Source organism: Thamnophis elegans, chromosome 4 (assembly GCF_009769535.1).
Source record: "Thamnophis elegans isolate rThaEle1 chromosome 4, rThaEle1.pri, whole genome shotgun sequence".
Classification (NCBI taxonomy): Eukaryota; Metazoa; Chordata; class Lepidosauria; order Squamata; family Colubridae; genus Thamnophis; species Thamnophis elegans.
Genome location: NC_045544.1, coordinates 127,720,544 through 127,736,753, shown reverse-complemented (window position 1 = coordinate 127,736,753; position 16,210 = coordinate 127,720,544). Strand labels below are relative to the sequence as shown.

General features: G+C 42.6%; 1 protein-coding gene across 1 annotated transcript in view; it reads left to right on the top strand.

Moving 5' to 3' along the window:
• CALN1 (calneuron 1) overlaps positions 1 to 16,210 on the top strand; it is a 296,785-nt gene that overhangs the window by 212,400 nt on the left and 68,175 nt on the right. Inside the window, 1 exon segment of the mRNA XM_032216504.1 lies at positions 3,227 to 3,370. Coding sequence (XP_032072395.1) covers positions 3,227 to 3,370 — 144 coding nt within the window.

The following is a 16,210-nucleotide window of genomic DNA, read 5'->3' as shown; positions in this document are numbered from 1 at the left end:
AAGGTCGGCAGTTCAGCGGTTCGAATCCCTAGCACCGCAGAATGGAGTGAGCTCCTGTCACTTGTCCCAGCTTCTGCCAATCTAGCAGTTCGAAAGCATGTAAAAATGCAAGTAGAAAAATAGGGACCACCTTTGGTGGGAAGATTACAGTGTTCCGTGCATCTTCAAAGTTTAGTCATGCCGGCCACATGACCACGGAGATGTCTTCGGACAGCACTGGCTCTTCAGCTTTGAAACAGAGATGAGCATTGCCCCCCTAGAGTCAGGAACAATTAGCACATATGTACAAGGGGAACCTTTACCTTTAGAGGGAATTGATATTTTAAAAACTATTCTTGAGTTATAGATAGTCCTCAACTTACAATTACGTTTGAAATTACAAAGGCAATGAAAAATATGACTTATGACTGTTGTTCCACACTTATGACCATTGCACATGACCACAATTTGGAGGCTTGGTAACGGACTCATAATTATGACGGTTGCAGGGTCCCAGGGTCATGGGATCCCCTTTTGCGACCTTCTGACAAGTAAACTCAATGGGGAAGCCAGATTCACTTAACAACCGTGTTACTAACTGAACCACTGAAATGAACTGTGCAAAACAGGTTGCAAAATGGGGCAAAACTCACTTAACAACTGTCCCGCTTAGCAACAGGGCTTTTGGCCTCACTTGTGGTTGGAAGTCAAGGGCTACCTGTATAGTTTTCTCTACTTACACTCCTCCCTCACAAATCATTGCACCTTCCCCGCCCCTCCCCGGCAGATTAAGTGGGGGGAGAGAGGCAGAAAATCTCATTTGAATATGAATCGGAAAGTAGATGGGACATCACAGGCTGCATCATCACATCCTCACTCCCCTGGGCCCACATCTTTGCAATGACTTTTCAGGCATTTAAATACCCTGAGTCTGGATTGCATAATGTACTTAACCAGATCAGTTCGAAACTTCCCACTTGCGTATTTTTATTTTATTTTATGTACTAAATCAATTTATATGGCTGCCCAACTTGCAAACATGACTCCAGGCAGCTAACTATGTAGTAGAACAGTAGAGGGGGGGAATGCAGTATCAGCGAAAAATATATTTGTCCACAGGAAGAAGTCAAATACTCACCCAACAGGAACAATAACATCCTCACGGCTATGTAACCTTAATGCCAACTTAATGTTTGTGGTTTGAATAAATAGAGGTATGTATTCAGGTTCGATTGATGTTTTTAACTGTTGGCTAGGAGATGTCTTGAGATTGATATAAGATGGACACTTATATCAATGTGTCGAATAAATAAATACCTCCCAACTCTGATGGGAGGTATTTATTTGGTGATAGAACACCGTGGTTGTTGTTGTTTTTTGTTTTGTTTTTTGCTTTCTGTGGCCTAACATGTTGCACAATTGGGGCCTGTTTGTTTTATGAGTTAGTGCCTCGTGTCTGCATAGAAAATAGGTTAACTTAAAGGTGGGATATATACAGGGGTGGGTTCCTGCCAGTTCTAACCTCTTCTATAGAAGAGGTTCCACAAATCTACAGTGCCGTTAAGAACCGGTTCCAGCTCCCTCCCCCCGCCCATCCCCACATCATCAAGATGAAGAGCGAGAGGAGGAATTCTGGGGGTTGAAGTCCACAGGTCTTAAAGCTGTCAAGTTTGAACACCCCTGGGTTTTTTTTCCTAAAGGGTTAGGAGTGCAAGGGTCTTTAACTTGACAGCTTTAAGACTTGCATGCTTCAAATGCCAGAGTTCCTGAGCCAACATTTTGGTTGCTAAGCAAGAGCGTTGCTAAGTGAGTTTCACCACATTTTACAAGTTGGCCACGCTCACCCAGTCACATGGCTGGCAAGCCACTCCCACCTGGTCACATGGACAGCAAACCACTCCCACCTGGTCATATGGCCAACAAGCCACTCCCACAAAGCAGGCCACACCTACAGAAGAGGTTCTAAAAAAAATTTGGAACCCACCACTGGATATATAGCTGGCCTGTTCTCTGTGACCTTCTTGGCTTTTGCTCTTCTGCTGTTAGAAGTTCTCCATTAAAATTTGAAGATGGGCAATAGGGCTTTTTTCCGTTAGAGAATTCTGGAATATCCTTGAAATTTACATATTCATGCATATATACTGTATATGACTCACTCACGGCCTAAAGGAGGAAGGGTGTAAAAAATCAGGCCAGGAAAAAAAGAGGATAATCCCACTCACTGCCAAGGATCTCTAGTTGTCTATGGGTAATCCTCAATTTGCAACTATTCATAGAGTGACTGTTCAAAGTTACGGCACCACTGGAAAAAGTGACTTATGATCATTTTTCACACGACCATTGCTGCATCCCTGTGGCCATGTGAATTTGAACATTTGGCACCTGGTTCTCAATTATGACAATAGCAGTGTCCTGGTGTCATATGACTACTTTTTTTGACATTCTAAGAGGCAAAGTTTTGGTCGCCACAATTTAAAAAGATGTGGAGACTCTAGAAAAAGTGTAGAGAAGAGCAACAAAGATGATTAGGGGACTGGAGACTAAAACATATGAAGAACGGTTGCAGGAACTGGGTATGTCTAGTTTGATGAAAAGAAGGACCAGGGGAGACATGATAGCAATGTTCCAATATCTCAGGGGCTGCCACAAAGAAGAGGGAGTCAAGCTATTCTCCAAAGCACTTGAGGGCAGGACAAGATGCAGTGGATGGAAACTAATCAAAGAGTGAAGCAATTTAGAAATAAGGAGAAATTTCCTGACAGTTAGAACAATTAATCAGTGGAACAACTTGCCTCAGGAAGTTGTGAATGCTCCAACACTGGGAGTTTTTAAGAAGAGTTTGAACAACCAGTTGTCTGAAGTTGTGTAGGGTTTTCTGCCTAAGCAGGGGGTTGGATTAGAAGACCTCCAAGGTCCCTTCCAACTCTGTTATTCTATTCCTATTTCTAAAGTCAATGGGGAAGCCAAATTCACTTAACAACTGTGATACTAACTTAAGAACTGCAGTGATTCACTTAACAACTGCGGTAAGAAGGTTATAAAATGGGGAAAAATTCACGTTAACGATTGTCTTGCTTAGCAATGGACATGGGGTGTCCAGGGCTCAATTGTGGTAGTAAGCCAAGGACTACATGTTTTTCAAAGAGCCGGGCTGTTGTAATCCTCCTAAGAACAACTTCAAGGTCTTAGTGCTTGAAGAAAATCAGTGCACTAAGAAAATAATTCAATCCTTCTTTTTTTTTTTTAGAAATCCGAGAAGCTTTCCGAGTCCTGGACCGGGATGGCAATGGCTTCATTTCCAAGCAGGAGCTGGGAATGGCCATGCGCTCTCTGGGATACATGCCTAGCGAGGTGGAACTGGCCATTATTATGCAGCGGTTGGACATGGATGGTGAGTCTTTTAATTTTTTCTCCTAATCCTGGCTGAAGGAGAATCTGCTAATTGCCAGCTGACTTCCAGGTGGAATTCAAAGTGCGACTTAACCCTTTTAGAATCGTTAATGCCACATAGCCAGGTTATTTACAGGACTGTTAGCAATAGATTCCCCTCATTCAGTAAGAACTGACAAAGTTGGTGAGCTCCAAACCCTGTCACTCAATTAAGTGTGATCTGGTAGGACCCAGGAGATGTGCCTTCTCTATCAAATGCCTGTCCCTAGAATAGCATTTCTCCAAGAACCAAATAGTCCTGACATTCTCTATTTCCAGGGGTGGAATTCAGCTGGTTCAGACCGGTTTGGACGAACTGGTAGTTCCGACGATCAGCTGGGAGCGAAACTGGTTCACTCTGAGGATCAGGTGGGCCCGCCCACCCATTCCTGCCCTTTACTTACCTACCGCATTTTTCAGAGTATAAGACGCACCTTTTCCCCCCAAAAAAGAGGGTGAAAATCTGGGTGCATCTTATACATTGAATACAGCATTTTTGGCCTCCTGAAATCCCGCCTCCTTCACAAAAATGGACGTGCAGAGGGTTTGGGAGGCCTACAAAGTGCTCCTGGGGGCTGGGGAGGGCAAAAATGAGTGAAAAAATGGGCTATATTTTGCTCATCCCCCCCAGACCCCCGAAAGCCTATGCACGCCCTGTTTATGGCAAAAAACAGGCCCATTTTTGTGAAAAACAGGCTAGTTTTTGCTCATTTTTGCCCACCCCCCCGCCCCCAGGAACATTTTGCAGCCTTCTAAACTCACAAGAAATGAGGCATACAGAGGGTTTGGGAGACCTGCAGAGTGCATTTTTTTTTAAAAAAAATTGCCTCTTCAAAATCTTGGTGCATCTTATACTCCGGTGCGTCTTATACTCCAAAAAATATGATATATCCTCTCATCTGATTCAAGTGGCTGAGCTGATTGATGTGCCTCAACTGTGTTACTTCCCAGAAGTAATGTGGACGGTAAGTTTTGTTAAAACTTGTTCAGGTGCGCACAGAGTGGGTGCACAAGCGCAATCACCAAACCGGTTGTTAAACTGGCAGGATCCCACCACTGCCTATCTCCCTTTCTAAAACTTTTGTGACTTCCTTGTCCCCCTCACTCCTTGAGTCAGGAGGATTTGTGGCTCCATCCAAAGTGACTGTTGACTTACTGAATTGCTTTGGTGGATTCTCTTCTACAAATTTTATTGTATTTCATTGCAGTTTAATCTTGTTTTTTATTTTACTAATAAGATGCCCAGAATCATTTTGGAAAGGCAGGTATAATAAATTGACTAACCAGGCAAATCAGCAAGCAGACTTCAAAGCCATTTTTAGACTTTGAAAGGATGGGTATGCCAATACTTTGGGGGGGGGGGTATGTCTATATAAGATGCTGAGCTTGTCAGCTGGAAAGCTGACATGCCGGGTTCAAGACCCGAGCACTGCAAAATGGGGTGAGCTCCTGTTACTTGCCAGAACTTCTGCCCACCAAGCAGTTCAAAAGCATGCAAATGCGAGTGGATAAATAGGTACTACTTTGGTGGGAAGGTAGCAGCATTCCATGTGCCTTGGTGTATAGTCATGCTGGGCACATGACTACGGAAGCATCTTTGGACAATGCTGGCTTCCTTGGCCAAGAAACGGAGTTGAGCATTGCCCCTGGAGTCAGACACAACTGGGCAGGTGAAACCTTTATCTTTATGACTACATACAAAAAGACAAAGGTAAGTTAATGGTGTAAAAGCATCCTGGGAAGCAGGTAGGAAAAAAGTACATCCGTTTCCTTCCTTGAGTGATGTGTGTTTTCTGATTGTCACCCTGATAACGGCTGCCATTTTCTGTAGAGGCTCGTACTATGCTCTCAAAATGCCAATGATAGCCAGTAGCCAGGGAGAAATAAAGTTTGTCTGGATGCCAAGTGAGGTAACTCTCTGTTCTGACCAAGGCTTCCTAAGAAGCAAACTCCTTGTCCTGACAAAAAACAACAACAACCTTTTATTAATTTACTGTGAATTCTGTTCATTCACATCCAGTTTTTCAAGGGAGGATTCACAGTCACAGACCTTATCTGGCTTGGAGAGGCTGATATCTGTAAAACCTGGCAAGGAGTCTTGGAGAGCAAACTAATTGTCTCCTGCAAACTCCACTCCTCTTTTGCTCCTCTTTTATTTCATCTGGGAGGGTCCATTCATCGTGCACCTGTGGCTTTACTCCCAAGACGACTCCTGTTCTTTAGTTGTTCCTTTCATCTGGCAAGTCTGCACATGCACACACTTGGAACAGGTTCCAGCTGTTCGTCTACTTCACTGATATCTGACTTTGAAGGCAGCTGATAACTGGCATACGGCTCTGGCCCACTCTCTGCCTCCGACACAGAGCCCTCATCAGAACCTTCCCCAGACTCCAGGACTCACCCATGTTCCTCCCCAAACTCCCCACTGTCTGAATCTGCTGCCACCTCCGCTGGCGGGCCACAATACTCGCTGTGAAAAGATGCAAAAGCGGGAAATCATCAAACACATGAATATGAGTGGCAGGATGCATTTATTTGCCTTTGATATCTTCATTGCTTTCATCTGCATGGAATTGTATGGATTTTCCTCTTGAAAGGGTGCCTGAAGTGCCCATGTTTTTTATTATGTTCTTACTCTATTTGGAAAAGTATACAATACAATACAATAGCAGAGTTGGAAGGGATCTTGGAGGTCTTCTAGTCCAACCCCCTGCCTAGGCAGGAAACCCTATACCGTTCCAGACAAATGGCTATCCAACATCTTCTTAAAGACTTCTAGTGTTGGGGCATTCACAACTTCTGGAGGCAAGCCGTCCCACTGATTAATTGTTCTAACTGTCAGGAAATTTCTCCTCAGATCTAAGTTGCTTCTCTCCTTGATTAGTTTCCACCCATTGCTTCTTGTTCTACCCTCATGTGCTTTGGAAAATAGTTTGACTCCCTCTTCCTTGTGGCAACCCCTGAGATATTGGAACTCTGCTATCATGTCACTCCTGGTCCTTCTTTTCATTAAACTAGACATACCCAGTTCCTGCAACCGTATCTCTGCGCGCACATAACTGTCTTCTTCTGAAACCCTTCAGCAGATCTTCTTATCAAAGGGCAAGTAGCTCATTGGTAGGAGAGCCTTTTCAATAGCACTGCAGAGAGCCCTCCAGAAACAGCCTTTCGTGACACTTTCATTGCGGCGAATACCTTGCTTTTATTGTCCAACCATCTTTTCAGAATTACTGGTTATTTACGGCTGGTGCTTTTATGTGCTGCCCTGTTGTTAAAGTAAATGGATAGGATTTCTGTTTCATTGCTGTTTTTATTGTGTTGTATTGTTTCTCTTACTCAACATTCAGAGAAGTGTGATTGACAGGCATTCTACTACACGTAGTCCTCGATTTACAACAGGGACCGTTCAAAGTTACACTGGCATGAAAAAGTGACTTGTGGCTGTTTTTCACACTTACGAAAATTGTGGCGTCCCAATGATCCTGTGATTAAAAATTCAAGTACTTGACTAAGGACTCATATTCCTGAGCGCTGTAGTGTCCCGAGATCATGTGATCCTCTTTTGTGACCTTCTGACAAGCAGAGGCAACGGGGAAGCCGGATTCGCCTAACAACCGTGTTACTAACTTAACAACTGCCGGGATTCACTTAACAACTGTGGCAAGAAAGGTCATAGCACGGGGCAAAGCTCACATAATAAAGGTTATCACTTTGCCATAGAAATGTTTGGCTCCATTGTGGTCGTACATTGAGGACTACCTGGAATGTAACAAATAAAGTAAATCCGATTTCTACCTATATTAAATTCTATTAACCAGTCAATATTCTTCTCTCCTTCAGTATATAGTCAGAGGCAAGAATGCTACAGGAGTGAGCTGCTGGAGGTTTGAAGGGGTTTGGAAAAACCTCTAGCTAAGATTCTGTGCAGTTCAGAGAACCCCCAAATCCCATTACTGGCTGGCCATGCCCACCTGCCCCTCCCCTCCCAGGAGTCCCCACACGGCCTGCTTTGGAAGCAGGTAAGTGTGTGTGGACTCACGGAGGCTCAGTTACAGGGAAAAAACAGGCCTACTGTAAATTTTGGAAGTCAGAAATGAGCCCATTACTGGCCCCCAGATGGCCTCTGGAGCCTGGGGAGGCCATTTTCACTATCCCGGAGGCTCAAGGAAAGCCTCCGGACCCTGGGGAGGGCAAAAATCCCTTCCCCATTGGTTCAGGAGGCCGACTAGGCCACACCCACCATGGCCACACCAACCCAACAATTGGGCAGAGAACCCCTTGCTAAAAATTTTGAAGCCCACCCCTGGAATGCTACCCTGATAACATGTTTGTGGGTTGATTTTTGGCAATTACATGCAGTTGTCTGTGCAATTTTCTTGTCAACATTTTCAGAATCGGTTTGCCCTTGCCTTCTTCTTAGGATTGAAAGAGAGAGATTTACTAAATTAGCTTCCAGTTCAATGCAGGACTTGGAACTGCAATCTTTCTAGATGCTGAGTACATGCATCTATGTTCTCCTTAATGGGCCCTTATTCCATTTACAAAAACGTAGGATTCTTTTATAAAATAAAGTAATCGTTTGAGATGAAATGGCGGGAGATACCTGATCCTGATTTCCTGCAAGTTACCTTTATGCTAAGCCTGGATATATAATAATGTGCTAAATTGGATCAGGAGAATTAGGTAAAGAGGAATTGGACATTTCCCAGCACTTACCATTTCCCCAAATGTAAGAATAAGCACAAATGTCTGTTCTAATAAATTCTGACTGCCAAGAAATGGCAGCACCAGCAGTTTCCAAATTGTTGCCCAAAGGGCTCAAGTTGTTGTTGAATCCAGGAAAGTGAACTCCTCCTCTACCTTTTAAATAATCGTCATTTCCAAAACTGTTTAAAGAATAAACTTTAAATTTCAAGTATCAGCAAGGTACAAAGCAGTGGTGGGTTTCAAAAATTGTTCGAACCTACTCTGTGGGTGTGGCCTCCTTTGTGGGAGTGGCTTGCCACCCATGTGACTGGATGGGAGTGGCTTGCCACCCATGTGACCGGATATGAAGATGCTGACGACACTTGTCAGAACCACCTTAAATTACCTCACACACAGTACTGGCCTGCATAAGAATATGATGTAAACTTCTTTTTTAAAAGGCATCTTTGGTTTGCGTTAAAACAACTTCAACACACGCAATGTTCCGATTGCACCAAAAGCGCAGTAGTCATCCTTACCTTTCCCAGAGGCACTGAGTTTTATAAATATGAGCATGATAGTGTAGAATAATCACATCCAAGGACCAGTGGTGGGTTTCAAAAAATTTTGGAACCTCTTCTGTAGGTGTGGCCTGTTTTCCGGGTCCACTGGTGGAACCTCTTCTAACCGGTTCGGTAGATTTGACGAACCGGTTCTACCGAATAGGTGCGAACTGGTAGGAACCCACCTCTGGTACAAAGCAATGAAGATAGATAAGTGTTGGGGAAAACCCACCCAGGCAAGGAGGAGGGATCAAGCAGGGAACTAGTCTTGAATCTTTGCACAGCCGCGAGAAGCATAAGCCTGACATCCCACCCCAAGTTCCATAGAACTTTATCTGTTTACACACTAGTTTATATGCCCTGTTTCCCCGAAAATAAGACCTCCCCGGATAATAAGCCCAATCGGGCTTTTGAGCCCATATGCTAAAATAAGCCCAAGCCCTACCCTAGAATATTTAATAGCAATAGCAGTTAGACTTATATACCGCTTCATAGGGCTTTCAGCCCTCTCTAAGCGGTTTACAGAGTCAGCATATTGCCCCCACAATCTGGGTCCTCATTTTACCCACCTCGGAAGGATGGAAGGCTGAGTCAACCCTGAGCCAGTGAGATTTGAACCGCTGAACTGTTGAACTAGCAGTCAGCTGAAGTGGCCTGCAGTACTGCACTCTACCCTCTGCGCCACCTTGGCTCTTAAACGCATGCACAGCCAATCCCCACCATTTCCTAGCGGGGAAAGGGGGGACATGCCCCATGCACCCCCATGAACCTGCCATCCCCATGGAGGCTGCTCCTGCAAAGCCTAGTTACTGAGCCACAAAAAGAGCAGCAGGCCCAGCGACACTAGGGCTGGCAAGAGTGTGCCAGAAGCAGAACTTCCAGCCTTCTCTGGATCAGCTGATTCCCGGGCCGAGGTTAAGGGGCCTCCTGCACCTCAAAAATACGAAGACCTCCCCGAAAATAAGGCCAGGGGTGTATTTCAAGGGTCAAAAGAGAATAAGACCCTGTGTGCAGCAGCTGCCAAATAAGCCAACATGGTTCTAGGCTGCATAAACAGAGGGATAGAATCAAGATCACCTGAAGTGTTAATACCACTTTATAAGGCCTTGGTAAGGCCACACTTGGAATACTGCATCCAGTTTTGGTCGCCACGATGTGGAAAAGATTTTGAGACTCTAGAAAGAGTGCAGAGAAGAACAACAAAGATGATTAGGGGACTGGAGACTAAAACCTATGAAGAACTGTTGCAGGAATTGGGTATGTCTAGTCTAATGAAAAGAAGGACCAGGGGAGACATGATAGCAGTGTTCCAATATCTCAGAGGTTGCCACAAAGAAGAGGGAGTCAAGCTATTCTCCAAAGCACCTGAGGGCAGGACAAGAAGCCATGGGTGGAAACTAATCAAGGAGAGAAGCAACTTAGAACTAAGGAGAAATTTCTGACAGTGAGAACAATTAATCAGTGGAACAATTTGCCTCCAAAAGTTGTGAATGCCCCAACACTGGAAGTCTTTAAGAAGATGCTGGATAACCATTTGTCTGAAGTGATGTAGGGTTTCCTGCCTAAGCAGGGGGTTGGACTAGAAGACCCCCAAGGTCCCTTCCAACTGTGCTATTCTATTCTATTCTATTCTTATTTTTGGGGAAACACAGTAGTTGAACTTTAGCTTTCCCAAGGGAAAGTGAGCATTCAGCTAAGAAGTGAAGCGGTTGCCCAAAAAAACAGCCAGGTCCCTCCAGAAATGTTCCAAAAAGACAGTTGCATGAGATAAGCAACTCATTGGCTTGGCACTTATATTAGGATCAGGAAATCCAATCAGCCATTCACAGAAACCCCTGCACACCCCTTGCATTATGCATTTATAGATGGGAAGTTGCAAAAGTGAACATTACAAGGAAAGCAGAAAAACCACCTTAGTTTGCCAAGGGGTCTATAACGCCATGCAAGATTTCAAAGCTCCGTGATTTATTAATGCTGCTTCTGCAGAGCACCCAGCTTCAATTCACAGATCTCATAAATCTCTTTTCAGTAAGGTGATTCATCTGGAGTTTTATTGAAAAGAAGCTTTCCCTTTAACATTTTACTCAGCTGCTTAAGTACTGCGGTATATTGCTGCTGTTAATACTATTTTGGCAATCACTTTTACAACCCTCTAATGTTTGTTAGCACGGCTTGTTGTTACTGAACGGTGGCACTCAAAAGTTTTGTAGCTATACGTTTACAGCAAAGTTGCCAAACAGATTTCCCTTTGAGAATTTTTGGAGTGGATGAGCCATGAATTAACCTTTTGATGGTGTTCGTTAAAAGATTCCGAATTCCACACGAACCTCTCTGTCGGCCCTTCCATTTCCAGGCGCAGCTCAGTTGCTGATTTGATTAGCTTCTGCTTTACATTTAAATATTCTGGCCTGTAAGAGTTATTTTACAGGACGATACCTACGGAAACGAAAACACAGTGAAGGAGGGAGCTACAATATCAACAATGGTTATTCTCCCGCATTATATGCACATGCAGTTCTGCAGAGGAATTATTGAGTCTGTCATTTGTACTTCTATAGCTGGTTTGGTCAAGGGTGGGCTTCAAAAATTTCAGCAACGGGTTCTCTGCCTGGTTGCTGTGTGGGCGTGGCCATGGTGGGCATGGCCTAGTCGGCCTCATGCATCATGGTGGGGTGGGGGGGTTGTTGCCTTCCCCGGCAGTGGTGGGTTCCGGATTCCATTCCAAACCGGTATGGTTGGAATGGCCCCGGAGTTACCCACAAGCGTTCTAGCATCAAATGATGCTTCTGCAAGCCTCCGTGATGGTCCAGCTGCTTCACGGAGCATCGCGCAGGTGTCATACATGCCATGCATGTTCGCAGAAGCACCAAAAGCATAAAGCACAGGTAAGGAGTGTGGGCGAGCGGGTGGGCCCTCCGGAGCACCGTACCGGAATGGTACCCAGTGCTCCAGGCAGGATCCAGTACGCCTGTACCGGGGCATACCGCCTGCAACCCACCACTGTTCTGGAAGCTTTCCTCAAGCCTCTGGGATTGTGAAAACAGCCTCCCCTGGGCTCCAGAGGTTCTCCGAAGGCCGGAAACAGGTCCATTTCTGGACTTCCAGAACTTCTGGGAGGCCCAATTTTCCCCCTCCCAGTCTCTCTGTGTGGGCCCTACACTTACCTCACATTCAAAATGGGTCATGTGTTGTAGAAAGCGTGTCGATGGGTTACAAATACATTTCGTGTGTTTCTTCCACAATCCTTACATATACTTCATTCAAATTGAATTGTACATTTTAAATCAAAAAAGGAAATTTATGTATTTTACTATCACTGTACCCCAATTCTCATTTAATTACAATTATTTAAACATGTTTTTATCTAAAATCATTTGTATTTAAAGACACAACCACCTACTGACATTCATTCGCAGTTTCAATAAACCTCCAATAACATTACACCTTTATGACATATTCTGAAACAAATTCAGTTAGTAAGATATCTAAGCATTTCCCCCCCTTCCCCCCCCAACTCACAGTTTAAAGTTTATATCCAATTTGCTTTTACTAGTATAACACATACATATATATCATTAAACATTATCTATTAACATTTCCTTGTTATTATTGTAGTTAATTAAAAATTATTTACTATTTATATCACCTCTCCTCTCATCGGGCCCAAAAGAAATTATACCTTTATAGCAAGCTCTAAACAAAAATTTATTAATAAAATTTATAGGTCTTTTCACCAAGTCCCAATTTAGAATTTATAACCAGGTTACTTATACTAACTAAGGTTATTATTTCATTATTATTGTCATAGTTAATTACATGTTAATGAGTAAACATTCAATGATAATCTAAAACAATCTACAAAATACTAAAATCCTTATTTATTAATCACCAAAATTAGCTAACTTTTTATCATCAACTTTCATTATCAACCTGTATCTTTCCAATGGCAAAACAGTCTTATCTTTCTTGTCAATTGTTTTGTCAATTCTCTTTTCAGCTCCTTTATAAAGTTTTTATAAACTTCTCTCCGCAGTTTATTGCTTAAAAGATCTCTCAAATAGTCTCATTACCCTTGAATTGTTATTAACATTAGCTTGTCTTTGGTTGTCAAACTTATTTCTGAATAAGTTTTTCTTCTTAGCTCAATCATTATCACCCCTTTCCCCCCCTATATCTTGAAATATGGGATAAAGCTCCATCTTTTCCATCTTCCCTTCTTTCTGATTTCGCCCATATTTGCTCCATTAATAAGTTCATCTATTCTTTATCTTCTATATTTTCATTCTCTTCTTTAATTTTTGGGGTTCCAACCCCATCATCTTTTGCCGTGATAAACAATAGTCTATCCAACTTTTTCTCAAATCTCCCAAATCCTTCTAAAATATGTTGAATTCCAGCCAGGATGTTTCAAAATTTTAAGGTTTCCTCATCTGGATATTGATCCATTCCCCCCCCCCCCAAAAAAAATGAAATAGAAAAAAAGAAAATAGGAGTCTGATACCCACTGCCATTCTAGCCTTCAAAGGTTCTTTTGTGTATAAATATATATTTATTTTAGGTTAACTTAAGGGCGAAGGGATCTATCGTTTTCTTTCCTTTTCCTTCTCTAGCCAAAATATTTTCCAAGAGCACCTGCAAAAAACCATTTGGGCCCTTGACTCTTTATCAAATTTTGTAAGCAAGTTGCAAACCCTTCAGTTACAAAGTCAGTAAGATCAAATAGGAATGAACAAAGGATACATTGTTTCAAAGAAGGGACTTCAGACTCTGGCTTCCGAATGGCAGATTCCACTTTTTCATACTTTTCTCAATTTTATGGGGGAAAAAATCTTTAATTGTCTTAGGTGGGATTTAATAACAAATAGAATGGAGAATTTGTTAAAATCAAAAAAGAGAGTTTTAATTTAAGCCAAAAAATCAGGTGGTAAAAAATAGCGGAAAAAAAATCAATCCATTCACTTCAAGCGGAGAAACAGGAAACGTTGCAATCACTTCAATCCACAAAGTATCATTACATGAAAGAACAAAAACTTTCCAAAGCAGTCCAATAAGAATTAAATTTGCCGCTTTATTCTTTTACTTAAAGGAGTAATTCATCTTTTTTTAAAAACGTTTCTTTGGGCAATCTTTCTCAGAGTAAAAAAAACCTCACCCAATGGACTCACTTTCACTTCCTTCCTTCCGGAGCCGTCTCCAACTTTGTCAGCCTGGAGGCTGCCTGTTTGCCGCCGGCTTGAAGCGCTTCCCTTGGGTCAATCAGGGACTTTGCGGTGTCCCTGAGAGCAGCAAGGCTTTGCCTTCCTGATCACCGTCTCTCCAGGATGGTTTAGGTCCTGCTAGACCATCCAGTGGCTAAAGTGTCAATGGCAGTTTCGGACTGTTGAGACCGCACGTTGTGTTGTTGCAATGTTGGCTCCTCCTTCTCTATTCTATACTATTCACAGATATGGCAGTCTCTGAAAGATCTGCAGAGTCTTAGCTGCAGCGTGAAGAGAGGAGAAGAGGGGAGGGGAGAAGAGAGTAGGAAGGACTAGAAGAGGTCTTCTAGTCCAGCCATCTGCCCAAGCAGGAAGCCCTTTACCATTCTAGGCAATTGGTTTCCAATCTCTTCTTAAAAACGTCCAGTAACAATAGGTTAGAATAGAATAATCTTGGGTCTAGATTGTAAAGTTTAGAAAAGACAAAAAAAAGCCTTTCTCAGTAGACTTAATGGATCTATCCATGAGGTCACCAGCAGTCAAGCGGAACCTGAAAGAAGCTGTAATAGAAAAGGTAGGGAAATTTAAATTCAAAGTCAGTACACATTAGGCAGCATTTCACAGCAACATTTCACATGTTAGAGAAAGTTGCAAATTACAAGTGAATGAAGATTTTCCAGTTGAGTAAAAAAAAAACCAGTTAAATAGATGATTGGATTAGTAGCTGAAACTTTTGGTTGGATTTAGATTGTGTTACGCATCCCTAATTCCAGTTAAATTACTGGTCCAACATTTTATTTCCGTCACTCACCCAAAACTGCTGGGAAAGGAAAGTGCCTGTCAACCGTCCAATTAGTGAACTCAAATCAAAGAAACATTCTTGGGAGCTTTGAATCCCCAAAAGTAAAATTTTATTGGATAAAATTTCATTTATTTATTTAGCGTATGGCAAATACATGGACTTATAGTAGTTCAGATGTTAATATCAGACATTGGGCCGGTGTCAGCTCTTGATGGACATTCAGACACAATAATGCAATACTACAATAGCAGAGTTGGAAGGGACCTTGGAGGTCTTCTAGTCCAACCCCCTGTCTAGGCAGGAAACCCTATACCGTTTCAGACAAATGGCTATCCAACATCTTCTTAAAGACTTCCAGTGTTGGAGAATTCACAACTTCTGGAGGCAAGCTGTTCCACTGATTAATTGTTCTAACTGTCAGAAAATTTCTCCTCAGTTCTAAGTTGCTTCTCTCCTTGATTAGTTTCCACCCATTGCTTCTTGTCCTACCCTCAGGTGCCTTAGAGAATAGCTTGACTCCCTCTTCTTTGTGGCAACCCCTGAGATATTGGAACACTGCTATCATGTCTCCCTTAGTCCTTCTTTTCATTACACTAGACATACCCAGTTCCTGCAACCGTTCTTCATATGTTTTAATCTCCAGTCCCCTAATCATCTGTGTTGCTCTTCTCTCCACTCTTTCTAGAGTCTCCACATCTTTTCTACATCGTGCCGATCAAAACTAAATGCAGTATTCCAAGTGTGGCCTGACCAAGGCATTATAAAGTGGTATTAACACTTCATGTGATCTTGATTCTATCCCTCTGTTTATGCAGTCTAGAACTGTGTTGGCTTTTTTGGCAGCTGCTGCACACTGCTGGCTCATATTTAAATGGTTGTCCACTAGGACTCCAAGATCCCTCTCACAGTTACTACTATTGAGCAAGGTAACTCCTATGCTGTACCTTTGCATTTTGTTTTTGTTGCCTAAATGTAGAACCTTACTCTTTTCAAATTATTTTTTTTATTTTTGTAGCAAGCCTTTCTTCATTGTGAGCCTTAGCTTTCCTTACTTCATCTTTACTGGCTCGGGCTATTTGCTGATATTCTGCCTTACTTATGTCCCCCTCTTTCCACTTTTTATACTTAACTTTTCTGTCTTCCAATTTGTCAGAGAGTTCTTTATGCAGCCATGCTGGTTCCTTTTGGGAGCTGTTATTTTTCTTCTTCATTGGTATTATGCTAGACTGAGCTTTTATAATCTCATTTTTCAAAATTTCCCAAGCTTCTTGAGTTGTTTTCCCCTTGAGGATTCTCATTCATGTAATTCTTCCCAAGGTCTCTCTAAGTTTATTGAAATTAGCTCTCTTAAAATCCAAGACTCTAGTTTGACTTTTTCTATTACTTGTGTTTGCAAAATGTTGAATTCCAATATTGCATGGTCACTTGCCCCCAGGGTTCCTGTGGCTTCAACACCTTCTATCATTTCCTCTCTGTTAGTGAGAATTAAATTTAATATGGCTGATCCCCTTGTTCTCTTCTCTACGTTTTGGGAAACAAAGTTGTCTGCTAGG